Here is a 22,456-nt window from a genome sequence, read left to right as displayed (position 1 = left end):
AATTAAAAGACTGATAAGTGGGGTGCCTGGGTGGCTCAGTCTTTAAGCATCTGCCTTCAGCTCAGGTTATAATCCCAGGATCCTGGGATTGAGCCCTGCATCAGGCTCCCTTCTTGGTGGGAAGCCTGCTTCTCCCTCCCTCTGTGTCTGTTCCCTCTCTCGCTGTGTCTCTCTCTGTCAAATAAATAAATACAATCTTTTTTTTTTTAAAGATTTTATTTATTTATTTGACAGAGACAGAGATCACAAGTAGGTAGAGAGGCAGGGAGGAAGCAGGGAGGAAGCAGGCCCCCTGCTGAGCAGAGAGCCCGATGATGCGGGGCTCAATCCCAGGACTCTGTGATCATGACCTGAGCAGAAGGCAGAGGCTTTAATCCACTGAGCCACCCAGGCACCCTTAAATAAATAAAATCTTTAAAAAAAGAAAGACTGATAAGTAAATTTAAACCTAAAAAAGAGGACAGCTGGTAAGTATGTCTTGTGCTTGGGACTGAGAGCAGGGGGTAGTGGTGGATGGAAAGGAAGAGTGGGAGTAATAGATTCTTACTACTTTCTTGTAATTGAGTCCAAGTTAAGTCAGATTAGTGGGGTGGGTGAGAGAAGTTGCCCATTTTGCAGAATGGTCTCCAGCATTCTTTCTATTGTGTAGTCATGGCAGGGAAAAAAATTTACCATAAAACTTCCCATACGTTTACCACTTTTTCCATTATAGGAAGAAATTAGACCCTAATCAAGAACTGGGAGTTTCTTATATTCTGTTCTACATTATAAAAATGGGTATAGTTATCTGTGGCCAACATTGAATTCCAGGCCAGGCTAGGATTTGATAGCTATGCCATTAAAAATGTGTATTCTTAGGGGTGCCTGGGTGGCTCAGTTGGTTAAGCAACTGCCTTTGCCTCAGGTCATGATCCTGGAGTCCCAAGATCAAGTCCCGCATGAGGCTCCCAGCTCAGGGATGTCTGCTTCTCCCTGACTTCTCCCCTCTCATGCTCTCTCTCTCTCTCTTTCAAATAAATAAATAAAATCTTTTTCCAAAAAAAGTGTATTCTTAGAGTCAGTGTATTCAAAGTCAGTCTTAGACTGACTTTGACTGATTGATGTTGATACACAATGTTACTTTAGTTTCAGGTATACATAGTGATTCAATGTTGCTATAGGTTATGATGTGGTTATCACAAGTGTAGCTACCATCTGTCACTATACAATGTTACTACAATATTATTGACTATATTCCCTATACTGTATCTTCTATTCCCATAACTTATTCGTTCCATAACTAGAAACCTGTGTCTCCCACGTCCCTTCACCTGTCTTGCCCATCCCCCTTAGGTTTGGCAACCATCAGTTTATTCTCTGTGTTTATAGATTTGATTTTGCTTTTCGTTTATTCATTAATTTTGCCAACTTTTAGGTTGAGCAAAATGTAACGAAACTAAACTTTATACCCCCAAATTGTAAAAACAGGTACTATCTTTCAAAGCCAAATAAATAATAGTTTTGGGATTCTGGGTGGCTCAGTCAGTTAAGTGTCTGCCTTCAGCTTAGGTCATGACGGAGTCCCACATTGGCCTCCTTGCTCCATAGGGAGCCTGCTTCTCCCTCTGCCTGCTGCTCCCCCTGCTTGTGCGGTCTCTCTCTCTCTCTGGCACATAAATAAATAAAATCTTTGAAAAAAAAAATAACGATTTTGCTCACGCTTTCTTCTATTAGCACAGGTTGGTGGACTGAAATGAAGATGATTCTTTGTTAAAGTTAGGCAAGATTATGTCTAAAAAAGCAGTTGAGAGAGGTTGCTTAGCACAATAAAGTCCTAAAAGTGCTGCAAAGGGTTATTCTGGAGACGAGAAGTAGTATGAGTATATTGTCTTTGCCATGAAGGTGTCATTTCCAGAAAATCTTGCTTATAATTTTGGACTCTAGTGTCTAGAGTAGGACTTCATTGAAATACATTTCCTTTTAAACCTTTGCTGCTGTGCCTTTTGGATTCTCTCAACTGAGTGTTGTCTCTAAATTTCCATCTGTTTCTAGGCTATAAAACTGAACTGTTTTCTGTCTCCTTCTATAACTCTTGACTTCATGCCCATGTAGTATGTTTTTGTGTTGCTATATTATACTTTTGTTTCTCTTTTGTTTCAGGAATGGATCACTTTACAGAGAAATTTTTGTTCAAACATTTGAATTGATTTTTGCTGTACTCTATAATTATTTAGTTTTAAATTTTAAATAAGTTTTTGATTGTTCAGGTAGTGTTTGCCTTTTTTCTTGAAATTACATGTTTTTTTACATAGGGATTTTATCCTTCATGTGAGATTATTTTGAGCTTCATTTTGCTGTTTTCTTAGGAATATATATATGTATACTTTTAAAAAGATTTTTATTTCTAAGTAATCTATACACCCATATATATAAATATATATATATACATATGTACACTCTTTTTTTAAAGATTTTTATTTCTGAGTAATCCGTACACCCATTGTGGGGCTTGAAATTACAACCCTGAGATCAGGAGTTGCATGCTGCACTGACTGAATCAGCCAGACACCCCAAGGATTTATATTAATAAAACACTTAAATCATTAATTTTTCTTTGTGGTATTTGCCTTTTAGAGATGTATGGATAGTATATATGTGCTTTATGTAAAAGCATATATGTTTAATTAAAATTTAAAAAAGCGTATATGTATACATTTATATTATAAAAGATTTAAACATTTTGAAAATACATGAAGTAAAAATGAAAGTTCTTCTTAATCAATCTCAGAGTACTTAATCTGTATGTAATCACTTAAAAATTTTTGTGTGTGTGTTTCTGGTCCTTTTTTTTTTTTTTTTTTTTTTTTTTTAATGTAGGCTCCACGCCTAACCTGGGGCTCTGACTCATGGCCCTGAGATCAAGAGTAGCCTGTCCTATGGACTGAGCCAGCCACACACCCCTCTGGTCCATTTTTTGATGTACCTTATATACAAATATAATGCGTGCACACCTTTATGCACACATGTTGCCTATTGTTTTGTGACTTGCTTTTTTTGCTTAGCAGTTTATCTTGGATAGCTTTCCATATAGATAGCTCTACTTCATTCATAATACATAGAGTGATCTATTTAACCTCTTGTATATTGGCAAATGTTTTGATTTTGTTTACCTTGAACACTCGTGTATAGAATGTCTTTTTTTTTTTTTTTTTTTTTTTGAGATTTTGTTTGTTTGACAGCACAAATGGGAAGCGGCAGGCAGAGGGAAGGGAGAAGCAGGCTCCCTGCTAAGCAAGGGAGCTATCCCAGGCCCCGGGACCATGACCTAAGCAGAAGGCAGATGCTTAACTGGTTGAGCCACCCAGGCGCCCCTGTACAGAATGTCTTTGTGTGCATGTGCAACTGTTTTCAGTAGCACAGCTCCTAGAGACCGAAGTACTGAGCCAGAGGGCGTGTAAACTTAAATTCTGATAGATTCTGCTACATTGCCCTCTAAAATGGCTGAAACAGTTCACACTCCCACAAAGTATGAGGATGCTAGTTTTTCCCCACCCCTACCTCCATTCTTGCCAGATAGAGCAGTCTTTTTATTTTAGCTAATCTGATGGGTGGAAAATGGAATCACATTGTTTTAATTTGCATTTTCATGATTACCAGTGAATTGAGCATCTGTTCTTTTCTTTTCTGTGAATTGTTTATTCTTTTCCTTTGCCCATTTCTCTATTGAGGTTTTTTATTTATTTGTTAGTATGATTTCTTCATGTACAGTATGTGTTACCCCTTTCACCTTCGTATGATGAAAACATTTTCTTCCAGGCTCTTGCTTGTTATTTGATTATATTTATGCTATCTTTCTCTGTTCCAAAGCTTTTATTATTTATGTGTTCAAACATAAATCTTAGCTGACTTGGTTCTTGTTTTAGAATGCCTTTTTTGTATCTCAAGATTATTTTTCTTTAGTACTGTCATAGGGTTTTTTTGCTTGTGTTTTAGTTTTGCAGGAAGATGATTTAAGATTCAGCAATCTGATTTAATTTTTTCCCAGATAGGTAGCTAGTTGCACAAGTATCATTTATTAAATAGTTAATCTTTTCCTCATTGATTTCTATTTCATTTAAGGTTTTTTTTTGTTTGTTTTTTTAGATTTTATTTATTTGAGAGAGAGCGAGAGAGAGCACAAGTGGAGGTTAGGCAGAAGGAGAAGGAGAAGCAGACTTAGTGTTGAGCAAGGAGCCCGACATGGGGCTCCATCCCTGGGCTTTGAGATCATGACCTGAGCAGAAGGCAGATGCTTAACTGACTGAACTACCCAGGTGCCCCTTCATTTAAGTTTTTTTTAACTTTTTTTTTTTTTTTTAAGTACTCTCTGTGCCCAATGTAGGGCTCAAACTCAGGACCCTGAGATCAAGAGTTGTATGCTTTACGGACTGAGCCAGCCAGACACTCCCCTTATTGGTTTTTAGATGCTAAATCTATCTTTTTCTTTTTAATTTTTTTTTTTTTTATTTATTTGAGAGACAAAACAGGAGAGCACGGTGAGGGGTAGAGGAAGAAGCAGACTCTCTGCTGAGTGGGGAGTCTAGAGCTGGATCCCCAGAACTCTGGGATCACTACCTGAGCTGAAGACAGCTGCTTAACTAACTGAACCACCCAGGTGCCCCAAGTCTATCATTTATTGAATTCCCACTGACACTGGGTCTGTTTTGGTACTGTTGAGTTTCACTGTTCTCTTTGCCTATTTTTATACTAGTGTCATACTGTTTTAATTACTATAGTTTTATAATATTTTATTCTTCCTGGTAAAACAAGTTCTCACTTGTAGTTGTTAAGATTATATTCAGGTTTGGCTATTCTCACATTTATGGTCTGATTAACCTGAGAATCAGTTCATTCTGTTGCATTAAAAAAATTAATTCCAGTTGATTTTCGATTGAGGTTGCAATAAATTCATAGATTAACTTGTGGAATTTTATTTTTTGTGTTTTTTTAAAAGATTTTATTTATGTATTTGTTAGAGGGAGAGAGGGAGCGCACAAGCTGGGGAAGCGGCAGACAGTGGGAGAAGCAGGCTTCCCGCTGTGCAAGGAGCCCGATCTAGCGATCTATCTCAGGAACCATGACCTGAGCCAAAGGTAGCCACTTAACCAACTGAGCTACCTAGGCATCCCTGTTTGTGGAATTTTAAAATATTTACAGTATTGCATCTTTCTGTTCAGGAACACAGAAGCACAGAACGCCTTCTTTTTATTTTGTTTTTTTAATATTTTGTTTTATTTATTTATTTTTAAAAAGATTTTATTTATTTATTTGGCAGAGAGAGAGAGAGATTACAAGTGGGCAGAGAGGCAGGCAGAGAAAGAGGAAGGGAAGCAGGCTCCCTGCTGAGCAGAGAGCCCGATGTAGGGCTCGATCCCACGACCCTGAGATTATGACCTGAGCCAAAGGCAGAGGCTTTAACCCACTGAGCCACCCAGGCACCCCTCTTCTGTACATTTGTATGCTGTTGAGCCTGTTTGGTAGCTATTTTCCTTAACTGGTAGTAATTTGTAGTTTAGCCACTGATTATTGTGGACTTTGCTCCAGGAATAACCTGAATGTGTTTGTGTAACTTTTTCCTGATGTGAATGCTCTCATAGTAGGTCTTAAATCTAGCAGTGTGGACCATGCATTTTAAGCAGTATATTCTTAAGGAGATGCCTCGGGTTGTAATAGCTAATAACAATACTTGGCTGTAGCTGATAGTGTAGTGTAGATATTATTTCTGATAGTATCGATATTGTGTTTTAGAAATGAAGAAGCCAAGATCTAAGAAAGGTAGGTTACATAATTTTCTAGTGTCACACAGGACTGCGACAGAGTTTAGTCTTAAAACTAATCCCTTAACTTTCAGTTCAGTGTTCTGAGGATATGACTTCATGCAAAGTTCTTATGTACTTGTGCTTCTTGCTGAATTCTTTGTTTCTCTAAGTGGATTTCTCCATTAGTTGGAGAGTTTCGCAGATGCTGAAATGCTATGTTTGTATGTATTATTGAATTCAGAGTTTGGTATCCTTTGCACATTTTACTCAAGAGTGGATTTATAAATCCAAATAAATTGTACCCCTTAAGGAGAACCTAAGCTGTTAAAATGTTATTTTGTGATGAGGTTTTTTACAGATTGCATTCTCAAGTAGTTATATCTCTTAGAGTGGCTTTATTGCTTTTGATATTACATAGGTAATGATATTCCGATTTTAATGTTACTTTTTAAAAAATAATAGATACAATTAGGCCTGCTTAATATTTTAAAAACCTCTCTTTTCTAATGTGAAATAGAAACAAGGGCTTCATCTGAGTGGTTTGATATATGTCCTCCAAGTGTTCTCACAGGAAATGACTTAACTGAACTTGAAGCTCTTAGGCCACCTGCAACAATATTTGGGTGGTAGTGATATGAGTGTTTAGCTTGTAGACCCTACAGTGACTGTATGAATTGATCATTTAATTAACAAGATCAGAGAGTGTTTTCTAAGACTAGCAAGACCTCTGTGCCTGTCCATTAGTATTGGAAGTTTTCAAATTATTGCTTCTGAGCTCCTGGAATCCCAGGAGGTTTCTGGGCCTGGTCTTGCCTTTTGACCATTTTCCATCTCCTTCTAATGTAGGGAATACAGATTGATTAAGAAATGGGTGAGATAAATCAAAAGAAAAACACCGGAAATGACCAACTGGAATGAAATTGGAGTGTGAAAATTCCAATTCATGGTTGCTATAGGGACCATTTGGTATGTAAATCAGGTAACCATATCGTCAGTTATCTGAGAGCCTTTTGCAGGCTGTTAGAGGGATACGCAGGCTTACACAGGTGGGGAAACAGTGTTGGGTGACTTCTAACTTACCCTGGCTTTAAGATTTATTTATTGTTCTGTCTTCTTGCCACCACCTCTGCTTCCCCAAGCAGACGGTGCTCGTAAAGACTGAATTCCTTAGGAAAAATTGTGCGAGTATGAAGAATTACCTTATTAGTTAGTATTAGGGCTCCGGTCATTTTATATATGCAGGTCACTACTACATCCTATATTAGCTTCCTTGAATCAGCACATGACCTGGCACTTCATAGACATCCAATAAATATTTATGGATTTAAAGTAAGTTCCAAGTATTGCCTGAATTAAGGTTTTCTTATATGGAGAGGAAAACATTGAGGAAAATGAATAGTGCTATAATTGTATGCAGTTGAATGGATTATATCCCTCCTTTTTTCAGAATATAAGCTTTTAAAATATCACTCTTTAATTAGAAAAAGAAGTATGCTTCATGTTTATTTAAAATCTGTCTGCTAAAGCTTTTTGCTTGAGAAAAGATTTAGCTCAGTTTATAACTTCCATAGTTTATAGTTAATATGTAGATTTGCAATTAAATAGGCATGTGAAATGCAATGCATACATTTGGAAATACAGTGAGAGTACACTAAAAATGAGATTGGAAATCTGCTAGCAACTTAATTCAACTATTACACTCAGCTTTTCTCGCACTGGATAGACTTTTTTTTTTATCCCCTTTTAATGCTAACCTTTCTGATTATAGGAAAGACCCTTTTTCAAATCCTCTGTGGGTGAAACCGGAAGGAACTTTAAACGAATGACCAGTTGTAAGCATCTTGGCACTGTGTTGGTTTTTGTATTCAAAGTAATGTAAGTTATCCAAGACTGGCAGATTCTGTTCTTGGAATGTCCTTATCAGACATTTCATTGAGAGTAACTGGAAAAAGTTCTATTGAAAATACCTTTGAAGTGAATGATAGGCTTATATAGAATGTTACTGGGAGGCTGTAGGCTCTAAAGCTGTTGTTTGCAACAAGCAGCAGACTATTGAGTCTGGATGGCTCTGGATAGTCTTTGCAGCATTTCTGGGTGTTCTGCTGAAGGTACATTGTTGATAGTACATAACCAAAACTTAGATTTTAAGGTTCACTAATCTTCTAGGGAATGCAAAATAAACTTAGTCTTAAATGCTTTATAGATGTGTCCACTATTTAAAGGACACCCAATAATTTTAATTTTAACGTGCATAGTTGTATTAAAAATATATTTATGTGTAATATATCTGCTGTATGCCCTTTCTTTTTTTTTTTTTTTTTTAAGATTTTATTTATTTACTTGACAGAAAGAGATCACAACTAGGCAGAGAGGCAGGCAGAGAGAGAGGGAAGCAGGCCCCCTGCTGAGCAGAGAGCCCGATGCGGGACTCGATCCCAGGACCCTGAGATCATGACTTGAGCCGAAGGCAGCGGCTTAACCCACTGAGCCACCCAGGTGCCCGTGCTATATGCCCTTTCTTGTGAGGCTCGGAAGCAGTCCCATGGTGCTTTCTAATTGCCACACCAACTGGAGGAGGGGTCTGGCATCTGGATCTCTTCTTGCCTCCAAGGACTTGCCATTTATGCATCATTTTTATCTTTTTTTTAAGAATTTATTTATTTATTTGAGAGAGAGAGACCATGAGTAGGAGAGGGGTATAAGGTGGGGGAGGCAGAGCTAGAGGGAAAAAGCAGGCTCCCTGTGGGGCTCGATCCCAGAGCCCTGTGATCATGACCTCAGCTGAAGGCAGATGCTTAATCGACTAAGCCAAACAAGGTACCCCACATCAGTTATACCTTGAGCTCTTTTTATTGTTGTGGTTTTGTTTTTTATTGTTTTTACTGTTTTTGCCCACATAGAACCACGTTACCTAAATTAAGAAAGAAGGAAAGATGATTGCTAAGAGGTGAAAGAAGTCCATCAAGATGATTAAAGATTTGATACTGTAAAATTTCAACATTCACCTAAGAAAATAAAATGCCATTCTCTCCTTATTGAGAACATGGTGCTTTTTTTTTTCTCCCTCTAAATCTTAGTATGTGGTTTATAAGAATTTATTGAGTTGTTTTTTCAATTTCTTAAAGGAGAAAATGAAAGTAAAAAGTTTAGACCGTTACTCTAAATGAATTGAGTTTATACATTTGTCACTAGAAAACTGTTTTTAGTTGAATCGTAGCTTGTAATTGTATTTATTCTAGTTTATAGTGTTTATAACCTACTGTGGTTTTGAATGATGTTCTTGAGACTATAGTTAGTGACCCACTAGATTTTAATTGCTAGGAAATTTCAGAGAATGTGAAAAAGTTTTGGTTAAGCCAGGGAAATAGCCATTTTTGCTTTCCTCAAAATTGGCATCAGTAACTACTTAATGACAACAGAATGCTTTAAAAACGTGCTCCTTGAAGTCTAGCTGTAACTAAAATACCATAATAGCTAGTGTGTAAGTGATAGTTGCTTTTTTGTTATAGAAACTCTGTGGTAAACGGAAAGCTTCAGCAAAATCCTTGAGAAAAATATAGTATAAAAAAACAGTAAATAGAGGATTTTAAAAAATGGAATGCGGATGAGAAATAGGAAGACACATGTATGGATTTCTGTTATATTTACTTAAATTCCTTGTTTCCTTAGACACTGCATAGAAGGTTGTTTTCTCTCTATTTGACAAACTGTGTGTAATTATTTTTAAAAATACCATTTGTATACCTCTACAGTTTACAACTAGTTTCTCTTTTAAAAAAGTGATAGGCCAAAACCCACTTTAATGCAACATAAAGCTTGTACATTTGAGCACTCCAGTGTCAGGAAACCAACACATATGTACTAATTTCCAAATTACTAGCTGGGCTTCTAAATGCATGTTGTTCATGCAGCAGAGGCAGTCCGTACAGAGCAGTCTGTGTGGTTGGTGTTTCACTAAGCATTTGTCATTGTTTAGTACTGTTTTTCTCTGCATTTATTCAATATTACCATATGCTATAATCTCCAGACCAGATGAGAACATCCAGCAAGCATAGACTTCCAAGCAGGCAACAAAGTAAGCTGTAGGAAATGGAGCTGCTATAAAATTTTATGGACACTAGTTGCAAAATGCTTTTTGAAAATTGTAATAGTGGGAAAGTGGGTCATGCCTCATTTTTTATAGTCTTTTCTACACCCATCTTTCAGAAGTTTCCTTATGCTTGGTGATCAAAGTAGCATTTTAAAATGCTGTTGTGTGGAAATAATTTAGAATAACAGTTTAAATAATTAAGCATTTTGTATTTTCATTTTCTGCAAACGCTGGGAGGGTTTTTTTTTAAAGCCTAGTAAAAAAATAAATACACTTTTGATTATTTTAATGGAAAGGGGTGTATAACTAAGAGACATGAGTGACACTGCGGTTTTGTTTATTTTCATCCAACTTTATGCCCAATTTTAGTCAGCAAATAAACTTTAGTCAGCAAATAAAAAAAAAATAAATTTTGCTGACTACCTTACCTAGCTTACTTTAGTCAGTGAGAACAAGTTTAGACAACAATGTTTAGAAATAGAAAAAGGGGTAAAGAAGGTATGGCTTCTGCAGTCCAAAAAAAAGAAGACTCACCATAATCTGGGTAATTGGAGTTTTTATGAACTGTGCAATTGAAACTTTCTTCTTTAAAAGGGGGGTGGGAATGTGGGCTTCCTCAAATCTTAATGTTGAAATTAAAGATAAATTTAAGATATTAAATTTTTATTGTACACTTAACTATGGATGAGATAAAAGCCCATATAAGGAGCCTTAAGAATTTGGGGTAAGATGATTATAGTAACTGGAAATTGAATATGTTCTGAGTGCCCTGATATTTGAGAGTAAAAACTTTTTTCTAAAACATTGTGTTCTTTTTATTTACTTATTTATTTAAAAAACACTTTTTTAAAGATTTTATTTGAGAGAGAGAATAAGATCAAGCAAGTGGGGGGAGGGACAAAGGGAGAGGGACAAGCAGACTCTGCGCTGAGCATGGAACCCAATTTGGGGCTCAGTCTCATGACCTGAGATCATAACCAGAGCCAAAATCAAGAATTGTCGACTGAACTGACTGAGCCATCCAGGCACCCCAAAAATGTTTTAAAAATAGATTTTGTAGTTCTTTTGATTTAAAACAGGGAATGTGTATGTTCATGGGGTGGAAGAAGCTCTTCATTATTCAGAATTGTTTCCTAGATCTGCATTGTTTTTTCATTCCAGGCATGGGGAAGTGGCAGAACAACACTGTACATCTTATATGACTTAGTTCAACTATTACTCTATACCCTGACCTAATGCATCATTTATAAGTCCTACATAATAATGATCATCACAATCATAATAATACTACTCTACTGACCTTTCATAGACTATTCATATCTGTTATTTCACTTTCATCTCTTGATTGGTCTTCCCATAAAAACCATTAAAGTGAGTACATACGCAGATATCTGTGTGTGTATATGTATATGGGTGTGTATGTGTGTGTGTGTGTGTGTGTATATATAATTAAAAATGGCATATAATACATATAATATAAAAATGCTTCTAGATTATTTAAGGTAAGTATCTTCATAATGGCAAGGAGGTAATTGATGACTTTTATCTCATACTATGCATCAGGCTCTTTGGTAGGCAATTTATATATATTATCTCATTTAGTCATCACCATTAACTTATAAAATAGGTATCTGTATTCCCATTTCACAGATGAGACCTCTAGTTTCAACTAGAGAAGGAGGAGATGGACTTTTAAGAATGGTGAGGAATGTACTGGTGTAGGTAGAGAGACAGTGATATTTGAAGTCACTGCTTGATTATGTGACCACCCTCCACAGTGGTCAGGAAAGTTAATTTTGTGGAGGAGGTAGGACTTGTGCTATTTACCAAGAAAGGGAACAGATCAGAAGAACAGGGGTAGTGTAAATGCTGATGAATTCAGTTTAGATGTGTCGAATTTAAGGAAGGGAAGCATTTTATAGTTATAGAAGGTGGGTACAGCCAATAGTGGTGACTTTTTTTTTTTTTTTTTTTTTTTTGCCTTGAACCATTTGGTTTTTATTAGGCATTTCTTGGGCATTATTAATGGCATTTAAACTTTGATTGTGTTTCTGAAGGATTACAGTGAAATGTTAATGGCTTGAATAGTTACATAAATTTCAGGATGATTTCTTGGTGTGTGAACATTATAGCTACCATGCCCTACGAGGTTAAGATGGTTTTTAAAGCAAACTTGAGTGTATGAAATCTCTTAAAATTTGTTTATTATTTGTTTAATATACAATCAAAGCTTATTGTAGAAAAGTTAGACTATAGAAATGAACATGAAGGAAAAAAATTTCGTAGTCCTACCACTGGGTTGAATTTATTTATTTATTTATTTTTGACAACGAGAGAGAGAGAGAGAGAGAGAGAGAATGAGTGTGCAAGCATGAGCCCTTGTGCACGAGTGCGAGCCAGGGGAGGAACAGAGGGAGAGGGACAAGCAGACTCCACACTGAGAGCAGAGCCAGACATGAGGCTCAATCTGAAATCATGACCTGAGCTGAAATCAAGAGTTGGATGTTCAACCTACTGAGCCATCGAGGTGCCCCTGGGTTGAAAGTATTCTGATTTTTTTTTCCTGTGTGTTGTTTCTTTCAGAAATATGGTTATACACACCTTTCTGCAGGAGAACTTCTTCGTGATGAAAGGAAGAACCCAGATTCACAGTATGGTGAACTCATTGAAAAGTACATTAAAGATGGAAAGATTGTGCCAGTTGAGATAACCATCAGTTTGTTAAAGAGGGTAAGGAGTGTGAATGCCAACCTGTTTAAACCAGCAATGAAATAAGAAACTAAATCTGCCTTTCCTTTGAGTAATGAAAAAAAAATGAGAGTACTAAGTATCTTGCTTGTGGTAGGTGGTTCATGCTATTTGAGAATGGTAGTATTGGACATTCTCCTGTCCCCTGGAAAGAAATTGGAAAGTAGCAAACATTCTCTACCTTGATCTAGGATCAGCTAGTTTAGCTTCACATCCATATGTGTGTCCTTGATCCTTCCCCAATATGCAGACGGTGTCTCACTTCCATTTCTCTTTTCTCTTCCTTTTTTCCTTCCCCTCCTCTTCTTATTCCTTTCCCTCTCCTTGCCCTTTTCTTTTTTCTTTTCTTTGCGCTTTTTTTTTTTAAGATTTTATTTATTTATTTGGCAGATAGATCACAGGTAGGCAGAGAGGCAGGCAGAGGGGACAGGGGAAGCAGGCTTCCTGCTGAGGAGAGAGCCCTATGTGGGGCTGGATCCCAGAACCCTGAGATCATGACCTGAGCCGAAGGCAGAGGCTTAGCCCATTGAGCCACCCAGGCGCCGCCTTTTCTGTTTTCTTGTAAGCCTTCTTTCTTCCCTCCCTCCTTTCTGTCCTTCCTTCCCTTTATTCCTTTTTCCCACGAACGTCCTGTTGTTGCCGTTTTTCTCAATTTTAATGTCTTCTTTTGTGGTGAGTGTGTCACCATCTTCAGTATGAAATACGGAGATTAACAGCTATCAAAATATGTCCCATCTTAAAAACAGGTGTCTTGCTTTTATGTGATATCTCTCCACTACAGATTCCCAAGACGAGTTGTTAACAGGTATTTTCACATATAAGAAACAGTGAAAGAGAAATGCAAGAGTGAGAACAGCAAGAAATAGTTGAAACCCAATGGAAGAGAGATAAATGAGCACCTGGATGGAACCACAGAAACTTGAGGAGGAGGAGGAGTGGCTCATTTACACACTTTCTTACCTTTTGTTTCAGAGATTGGAGTAACCTGCTTCTCTTCCATAATATATCTTCTCTCCCTGTTCTCTAGATTTGATGCCCTTTCTCCACTTTATCACAAAACATTGTGAAAAAGTGGTCTACATTTTTCACTTTTTCACTTCCTACCCTTCAACCCTATGTCATCAGGTTCTACTTCCATCTTCACTGAAACCGTTCTTGCTGTTGTTACCAGTGATCTTCCTTATAAAATCTAGAGGGTATTTTTAGTCATTTTTCTTATAGCATTTAACTCCATTCATTGTCTTTTCGAAACTTCTTGGTTCTCTATGACACCATTTTTCTTGATTCTTTCCTGCTTCAACAGGAAACTTGTTTTTTACGTCTCCTTGCAAGTTTCCTAAACGATGATGTTCTCCAGGTTTTATCCATGGTTCTCCTCTCCTTTTGTGTATTTACTGCTGGATGCTTCTAGCCATGCCCAAGGCTTTCATTATACTAACAAATGCTAAAATCTATAGCTCTAGCATACACCTTTTTTCTGAACTCCAGACCTACACTTCTAATTACTAGATACCCATCTGAATATTTGACAAGTATCTCAGCGAATCAGTGTATCATCTAAAATGTGATCGCCCTTTATCTCCTGTTCTAGTTAATGGTTCTACCATCTGTGCCCAAGCCAGAGATCTGGGGGCCATCCTGTATTTTCCACCTCTTTCGTCACTTTTCCAAATCAATTCAGTGAGTGGATCTTCTAGTTATCTTCCTCTTAACCCTCTTTGACTTAGTCTTTTTTCTCTATTACCACTGTCACCTTAGTTCAGATCCTCTTTTCCTTTCCTGGACCATCACTAGAGCCTCCTCCTGAGTCTTTTTGCCTTTAATCCATGCTTGTCCCCTTCTAATCCACCCTTCACAGTGCAGTCAGGGTGATTTTTTTTGAGGAGAGAGGGGTTAGAGAATCTCAAGCAGGTTCCACACCCAGTGTGGAGACATGGGGAGCCAATTACAGAGCCCATCACGGGGCTTCATCTCACAAACCTGAGATCATGACGAGCTGAAATCAAGAGTCAACCCTCAACAGACTGAGCCACCCAGGCACCACCCCAGTCAGGGTAATTTTTTTCCAGAAGGTGACATAAGCATATTCTGCTTAAAATTCTTTAGTGGTCCTCTGTTCCTTCCAGAATAAAAACCAGTTCCTTAGTGTGGCATAATAAGCTCTTCATTAATCTTGCCCCTACCGACTTTCTAGTCATATCTCCCACCACTCTGTACACGTGTCCTAATATTCAGCTGCCTCAGCTTACTTCAGGTTCATCAAAGCTATTATGATTTTTCATTTCTGAGCCTTTATATATTCAGTCTGGAGTACCTTGACCCCTGTCTGCCTTCCACTTCATTATTTAGGACTCATCTCCACTGCCACCTCTCTTAAAGCTCTTTCTCAGGCTGTTATCCTGGTAGTTGGTGCTTTGTTTTTTCATACATCCCCATAGAACTTAGCACATTTCTTTACACATATTTGTTACCTGCTGAACTGTGAGCCCCGCAAGAGCCATGTTCCTCAAGGCTATCCATGTTCCTTGGTAATAGGCCTTGAGTAACTGTATGTTGCATGAGTAGAATATTGATGCGCCTTAATCTTCCTCTACCATAATTGGGGTAGAAATGCTATAGCAGAACCCAAAAACATTCTATGAAAGTTTTGTATTATTGGAGAATATTGGAGAAACAAATGCTGGGACAAAAGCCAGCTCTCAGATGAAAGAATTAGAGGGCCTGACAACCCGTGTTCTTCTTGAGGAACAAGGAGATTAAGCACTGAGGGGACTGGATGTTGGTTAGCTTTGGAATGGGGGCTTCTCCAGAGCTGGTCAGAGTCGTGCATCTGTGCATACCCCGTGGTGGCTGGCAGTGGTGAGGATTTGGAGACTACAGTTCTGCATCTCCCATTCACATATTTCAACATTCTGGCCTCAAACTTTGGGGAAGATGGTGAAGTGTGCTGCTCTTCCTGTCTTCCTTGACTGAATTCTTAACTCTGCTACCTGTGTTATGGGATAGCTAGTGGTATTTAAAGTTTAATTAGCTTCAGTCAAAAATTTATTAACTTTTTGCTAGCAGTCTTTTTATATTTGTCCAAAGCTTTGTGCAATTGGATTTGAATTATTGCAGAGAATCTGAATGCCTGCAGAAGCAGCATACTTCTTCCTACAGCAAAATGACTTGGGAGTGGGAAGGGGAAGGCAAGATAGGGCCTCTAGTGGCTGGAGCAAAGGTACTGGTTTGCTTATTTTGTTTTCCTTTTGCTATTTATAACTTTGTGAATGTATATGTGAAAGTAATAAATGCTTACTGTAGAAAATTTAGAAACTTCAGAGAAAAAATTGTATGTGTGTATGCGTGTAAATTGGGAAGGGATACTTGCCTGTAACTCCACCAAGTTACTACATTGGATCATTTCCTTTAAGTCTTTTTTTTTTTCCTCTGCACCCTCCACTCTTTACTAATGATTAAAGGAATAATAATAACAAAAGAAACACTAGTATCTCCACCACCCTGCTTAAATAATTGCATTTTGTTGGAGGGAAGAAGGGTGGGGAATGGGGTAATGGTGATAGACATTAAGGAGGGCCTGTGATATGATGAGCCTGGGTGTTACATAATACAGATGAATCACTGAATTCTACTTATAAAACTAGTAATGCACTGTATGTTAGTTAATTGAAGTTTAAGTAAAAAAACAAAATCTAAAAAAAAAGGACTTCTCTACCCTTTCACCACATTTTTCAACTAATCTTTTGGCTGCCAATTTAAATTAATAGAATTCTGTACCTCTTTATATTTTAATTTCTTCTGTGTTGTCAGCATTTTGTAGTCATTATTAATATCTACCTTAGGAGCTTTTTTTTTACATTTCTGCTTATGCTTCATTGTTTCAAATATCCCCTCAAATGGACACCACTCCTGAGTCAAACCTTTTCTTTCTTTCTTTTTTTTTTTTTTTAAGATTTTATTTATTTATTTGACAGAGAGAGAGGAAACACAAGCGGGGGAGTGGAAGAGGGAGAAGCAGGCTTCCCTCCGAGCAGAGAGCCCCGTGTGGGACTCAATCCCAGGACCCTAGCATCATGACCTGAGCTGAAGGCAGACACTTAACAAATGACTGAGCCACCCAGGCTCCCCCAAGCCTTTTCTTATACCCTCACCCCAAAAAAACCTCGTAAAACTAGTCACTCCTTTACTTAGGCTACTTTTGTACCTAGTATATACTTTTATTAAACATGTTAACACTGAAAAAAAAAAAAAAGGAAAGAAATTACATTTTGTTGATGTCCTCTTGAACTTGAATCTTCCTTTCCTTTTAGGAAATGGATCAGACAATGGCTGCCAATGCTCAGAAGAATAAATTCTTGATTGATGGGTTTCCAAGAAATCAGGACAACCTTCAAGGTTGGAACAAGACCATGGATGGGAAGGCAGATGTGTCTTTCGTTCTGTTTTTTGACTGTAATAATGAGGTAATTAAGACCTTCATCTGCTCACACGGGCTTTCGCTAACTGATGGTCACCTATTAGGGAAAAACAAAGTGACTTTTTACTTATCTTTGCATTTTATATAGCAGCAGTTTTACTTCGAATTGGTAAATGGGATGAATGGAACAGTACTGTCTTGCTGTTGGAGTACTAAAAACTGTTTGGTATCAGCATCCTTGTGGATCTAAAATTTGCTTGATTTTCAAGATAACAACTATTTGCTTTGTTTTGAATTAAGAATTGACTTGTACAATAATGTTAGGTAATGAGGCTGTGCTGTTTCCTCTTAGGTATGTGCTCTTTTCAGAGTATTGCCTTAGGATGTTAGGAAAAGACTTTTGGGGAAGTTGGGAAAACTTCCTATTTTTTTTTTTTTTATATTTTATTTATTTGACAGAGAGAAATCACAACTAGGCAGAGAGGCAGGCAGAGAGAGAGGAGGAGGCAGGCTCCCCGCGGAGCAGAGAACCCATGTGGGGCTCGATCCCAGGACCCCGGGATCATGACCTGAGTCGAAGGCAGAGGCTTTAACCCACCGAGCCACCCAGGCGCCCCGAAAACTTCCTATTTTAAAGAAACATATAGGATAGCTTGATTTGAAAAGAAAAAAGATAGCTTGATTTTTATCTTCTAAGAGTGAAATGTCTTGAAAAAAGCAAGAAAGCGTTCTTTTTCTTCCTGGTACTTCTAGTAACATATCCAGACATACCTTTGAATAGCTAAATGAATTTCTCAGGATCATTTAATTAAGAGGCCTGACTGTTTGACAGCTGTAATATAACTTCATTAAGTTAATGCCAACAGCCTGAAAGAATATGAACCTAAATTACTGCCTTGAAGGAAGTTGGCTATTCTTGGGCTGAATTGCAAATGTGCCTCTGGTGGAGAGACTTGCTGCAGCCTTTGAGTTGTTTTAAAATCTAACTCTCTTTTTCCAACCCCCAAAAATATGTTTTCACTTATTCTTCAAAGTTAACTTTAGAATGTTCACCACAGCTTTATAACTAAGGAATGTTTATTCACAATTAACAAGGGATATTTCATTCAAATGCAAATTTGTTGATCCTTAAATATTTGGATATTTATGGAATTATCAAAAAGTAAGCAAAATGGAACAAAGTTTGAGGCATGTTATTCATACCTAATAAGTTAATAATATATCCTCGATGGAAGCACACACACATACAGATCTTCTTTTTATTGCGGTTTAAAAAAAAGTGCACAGGAAAAACTGAGTCATGAATGAATTCTTATTATGCTCTGTACTTATTTAACCTAGTTTATATAAATTGAACCACATGTTTAAATTTAAAAGGCCTTTGCATGTTGATTAATGAATCAGACAAATTAGTTTTAATGTAGGGGTTTTTTTTGTAATCTCTTCAAACTTTGTTCTCTTTTCAGGTTAAAAGAATGGCAAATGTGAAAGGCAAATTTGGATCTTTTTTTTTTTTTTGTAATGACTTTTTATTATTTCTCTTTTTAGATCTGTATTGAACGATGCCTTGAGAGGGGAAAGAGTAGTGGTAGAAGTGATGACAACAGAGAGAGCTTGGAGAAGAGGTACTTTGCAGATTTTATACATTGCCGCCTTAGGCTAAGTTTGGAACTTGAGGCACAGATTAAATACCTGCCTCAGTTTGCCCAGGAAAAGAAAATGGCATGCTTAAATATGTAAAATGTCTGTAAAAAGAGAGTTCGTTGGGTCAGATCTGGGTTGTGCTCTGAGCAATCCTATAACATGGGGAAGAATGGGAGGGTATGTAGAACCTTGTATTATTTGCTGCTTTTGCAGAATTCAGACCTATCTTCAGTCAACAAAGCCAATTATTGACTTATATGAAGAAATGGGGAAAGTCAAGAAAATAGATGCCTCTAAGTCTGTTGATGAAGTGAGTATCCCTAGCTTGCCTTAAAAGAAAAGTCAAGTAAAAATGTGATTTAGCAGGCAAAGGGGTATGTAGGCAGGAGAAAAAGAGAAATGACAGATTAGTTTGCTTTTCACGACCCTGGAGACTAAATGAAAAGTGAGATTTTTTCTTCTTCTTTTTGAATAGCATCTAACATAGATTTTACAACTTCGGACTTGTTCTTCACAAGAAGTGGATGGTTTATTAATTCCAAACCTCTTTTCTTAAGCACTGGAAAATTGGCATTTTGAGAACTGTGATTTGGACCACGTTCATTTTTAAAAATCTCTAATGTGAATGGCGAGTCCTCTTAGTTCAAGGGTCCCAGGCTGCTTCCATCTCTTCATCACAGAACACAGAGCTCCTGGGGTGCAGGGCTTCCAGACCCAGCCCTTCTCTCCTCTCAAAATCTGTGATCTCTCAGTGCCCAGAGTCTCTTAATCTTTTTAGTGTCTCTTAATCCAGCTCCTCTTGCCCTGATTCCCACCCCAAGTCTTCCTTTCTGGACCTTCCTTGTTTATCACATGGTTCTGTTGGTTTTTTTAATCCATTACTCCTTCCCAAGAGGTGAGGTGATACATCAAGGAACTTAGTGCTTTAGAACCAGAACTAGAAAAATAAGCCACAACAGTTTACATTTTATCAAATAATTGCTATTGATCAAGAAATTTGTCCTGAAAACACTAATAAAATTGAATGCACCTGTTCACAATTTTGTACATATTTATGGTATTACTTACTACATATTTATGGTATTACTTACTACTGTCTAAGTAAAATAGATGAAACCAAGGAATTACAATATTTTTAAAATGATACATCTTGAAAATTAATAAAAAATTGACTTTTTAACAGGAATTTAGCCATATAGTGTTTTAATAACACCTTCTTTTAAAATTGCTATTATTTTTGTCCTTTGCAGGTTTTTGATGAAGTTGTGAAGATTTTTGACAAAGAAGGCTAACTCTAAACCTGAAGGCATCCTCGAAATCATGCTTGAATATTGCTTTGATAGCTGCTATTACAACCCCTTTTTAAGGCAATTTTAATCTTTCATAATTACATCTCAATTAATGGCTGGAAAGTATGTAGTAAGACAAATTAAATTTTTTATCTTAGAGTTTTTTGGTTATAGGAGTAGACAGTGAATTCGGGTCTAACTTCATCTTAGCTATGGTGCTCACAAAACAAAGAAGGATATCAGCTTAGTTCTTTGTTTTTACTCAAAAAGCATATCCCTTTTATAGTTTGTGCCTTCTGTGAGCAAAACTTTTTAGTATGTCTATGTATCCCTTTAATAATTACAACATGTTAGGATTAGGGATTCCCTACTTCCTTGTTTTCTTGCAAGTTTTAAATTTCCACCCTGTTAAGCGAATTTGTGGACCAAATTCCAAAGGAACTTGTGTAGTTGGTTCTTGCAAAATGTGTTTGGTAAACTCATGAAATGAATTCCTAGAAGTGTTTTAGTATATATCAAATAACTGACCATTTCCTATAGAAAGGTAAGAAAATGGGCTTTGTTTTATTACAACTTATACAAAGTTGTGTGACAGGGCATCTTCTTTGCTTCCAGGGATTGGGATGGGTCACTGGGAGTTCAGAGCCTGGCAGATTTGTCAGCTTTATTCTGACATAAATCTGAGGGTAGGGGGCAAGGATCACATCTAATGACCTGTGTTCCTGTGCTCTATTGTATAGTGTTATTAATGATTTAAATTGATCTTAACAAAATTCCTAGCAGTGGAACCTTGAAATGCATGTACGAGGTTTATGGTAAATGATTGGTTAGCGTTTTGGTAACACTTCATTCAAAGCGTTTTTGTTTGTTTTTTAGACCAAATGTAGGGTTGGTATGTAGTCAAAACATCTAATGGTTAATTTCCCATTTGTGTTTTATTTTCTTGAATACTTTTTTTTAGTTATTTGTTTAAGGAGATTAAAAATCATTGCACTTTGGTCAGAAAAATAATAAATATATCTTATAAATGTTTGATTTCTTTCCTGGCTACTTTTATTTAGTATATTCTTTTTTGGCATCATGTTGAAGCATTGAAAGGTACAGAATTTAAAAAAAAAAAAAAAAAAGGCTATAGAGTCCAAAGGAATTTTCCCTTAAATCCATTCTTCCTTTAAAAAAAATCTCTGAGAAATTTGTTTTCTCCTTATCTTTTTCTGCCATTACTAATGCAGAGTAAATTCCAAGGTTCTTAATGTGAGATTTATTAAAATGTTTCTCACTTTTAGCATTTATGCTATTTGGTATACAGGGTTAAATCAGGTAGGGAATTTTGTCTTTGTGTAATTAGGTTTTACGTTTAAACTCATTGGTAATAGGAGCACCTGGCTGGCTAAGTGGTACAGCATGCAGTTCTTGACTTTATGGTTGTGAGTTTAAGCCACACATTGAACTGGAGTTTACTTAAAAGAAAAAAAAAGAAGAAGACGAAGTATAAAGTCATCAGGAATAGTGAGTGCAATTTATGGATATTCTAACATTATAATAGAGTCATTTATTTCTATGTGTATTATGAGATTCACTTATTAGTGATACATTTTTCTACAGACGTAACCATTAGGAAACAAAGTATCTGTAAGTACTGTAACATATTAGCCATGAAAATTTGTATTGAGATTATCTTGGTTTCTTAGAAGAGATAGTAATGAATTCTTACCTAGTGATTTAGTCCAGCCAGTACAGAGGAACATTACTGGTGGTTTAATCAAACAGCTGCAGTATGAAGCAAGAGTGAAGACTAAGGTTTTGAGAGCATTCCCACTCAAATAAGTGAAAAAAATCATCCGATGGGGAAATCTAAATATTTATATCGATACTGGGAAAGCAGATTTAAGGTTTTTAAGAAGACTGTTGAGACTAGGTGCTTTGCTTCCTTTTATCACACATCCTTCTGTGGCATTTGAGAACAGAAACCAAGAAACAATAATTACAAAATTATGAACCTTTGCTTATTGTTTGCTTTTGAGTAGAAAAACATGTTGGCAATGTTGAGTTTAGGATTTGACTGTGATACATCTGACTTCATTAGTTTGGTCATTCCGTTTGTTAAAGATACAGTAACCAAGAAGTTTTTGACTTTCTTGAAAGACCCCAGTGGAAGCCTTGCTTTTTTTTTTTTTTTTAAATTAATTAGTCTTATTTCCATTCATTGATGTTGGATGTATATGACTTATTTGGTAAATAATCTCAATAAATTTTGTGCTATGGCCTTTGCTGTTTCAGATTTCTGTTCTCTCAAGCATATTGAAAGACCGAGAAGTATCATATATTTAACATGTGGGTTTAAGGCAAAAGCAGAGTTCAGGATCCAGGAGAATTTTCTGTTCTGTGTATTGTGTTTGAACATCTTGAATTAAGTAGAAAGCATGACTTTATCCCATTCCTTTAAGAAGTAATTTGGATTGAGGCACAAGTATGGCGTATTTTATTACCT

General features: G+C 36.8%; 1 protein-coding gene across 2 annotated transcripts in view; it reads left to right on the top strand.

Moving 5' to 3' along the window:
• The window catches only part of CMPK1 (cytidine/uridine monophosphate kinase 1), a 38,283-nt gene extending 16,051 nt beyond the window's left edge, over positions 1-22,232 (top strand). The window contains exons 2-6 of one of the 2 annotated variants that reach the window (XM_045978065.1): positions 12,451-12,597; positions 16,926-17,078; positions 18,581-18,657; positions 18,890-18,986; positions 19,927-22,232. In XM_045978065.1, coding sequence (XP_045834021.1) covers positions 12,451-12,597; positions 16,926-17,078; positions 18,581-18,657; positions 18,890-18,986; positions 19,927-19,968 — 516 coding nt within the window. In that variant the 3' untranslated portion in view covers positions 19,969-22,232. The remainder of the gene's footprint in view (positions 1-12,450; positions 12,598-16,925; positions 17,079-18,580; positions 18,658-18,889; positions 18,987-19,926) is intronic. The other variant, XM_045978074.1, reaches the window with a different exon arrangement.
• Positions 22,233-22,456: the final 224 nt, after the last annotated feature.

Source organism: Meles meles, chromosome 1, assembly GCF_922984935.1.
Source record: "Meles meles chromosome 1, mMelMel3.1 paternal haplotype, whole genome shotgun sequence".
Taxonomy (NCBI): Eukaryota; Metazoa; Chordata; class Mammalia; order Carnivora; family Mustelidae; genus Meles; species Meles meles.
The sequence above is the reverse complement of the archived record's forward strand: the minus strand, read 5'-3'. Positions and strand labels throughout refer to the sequence as shown.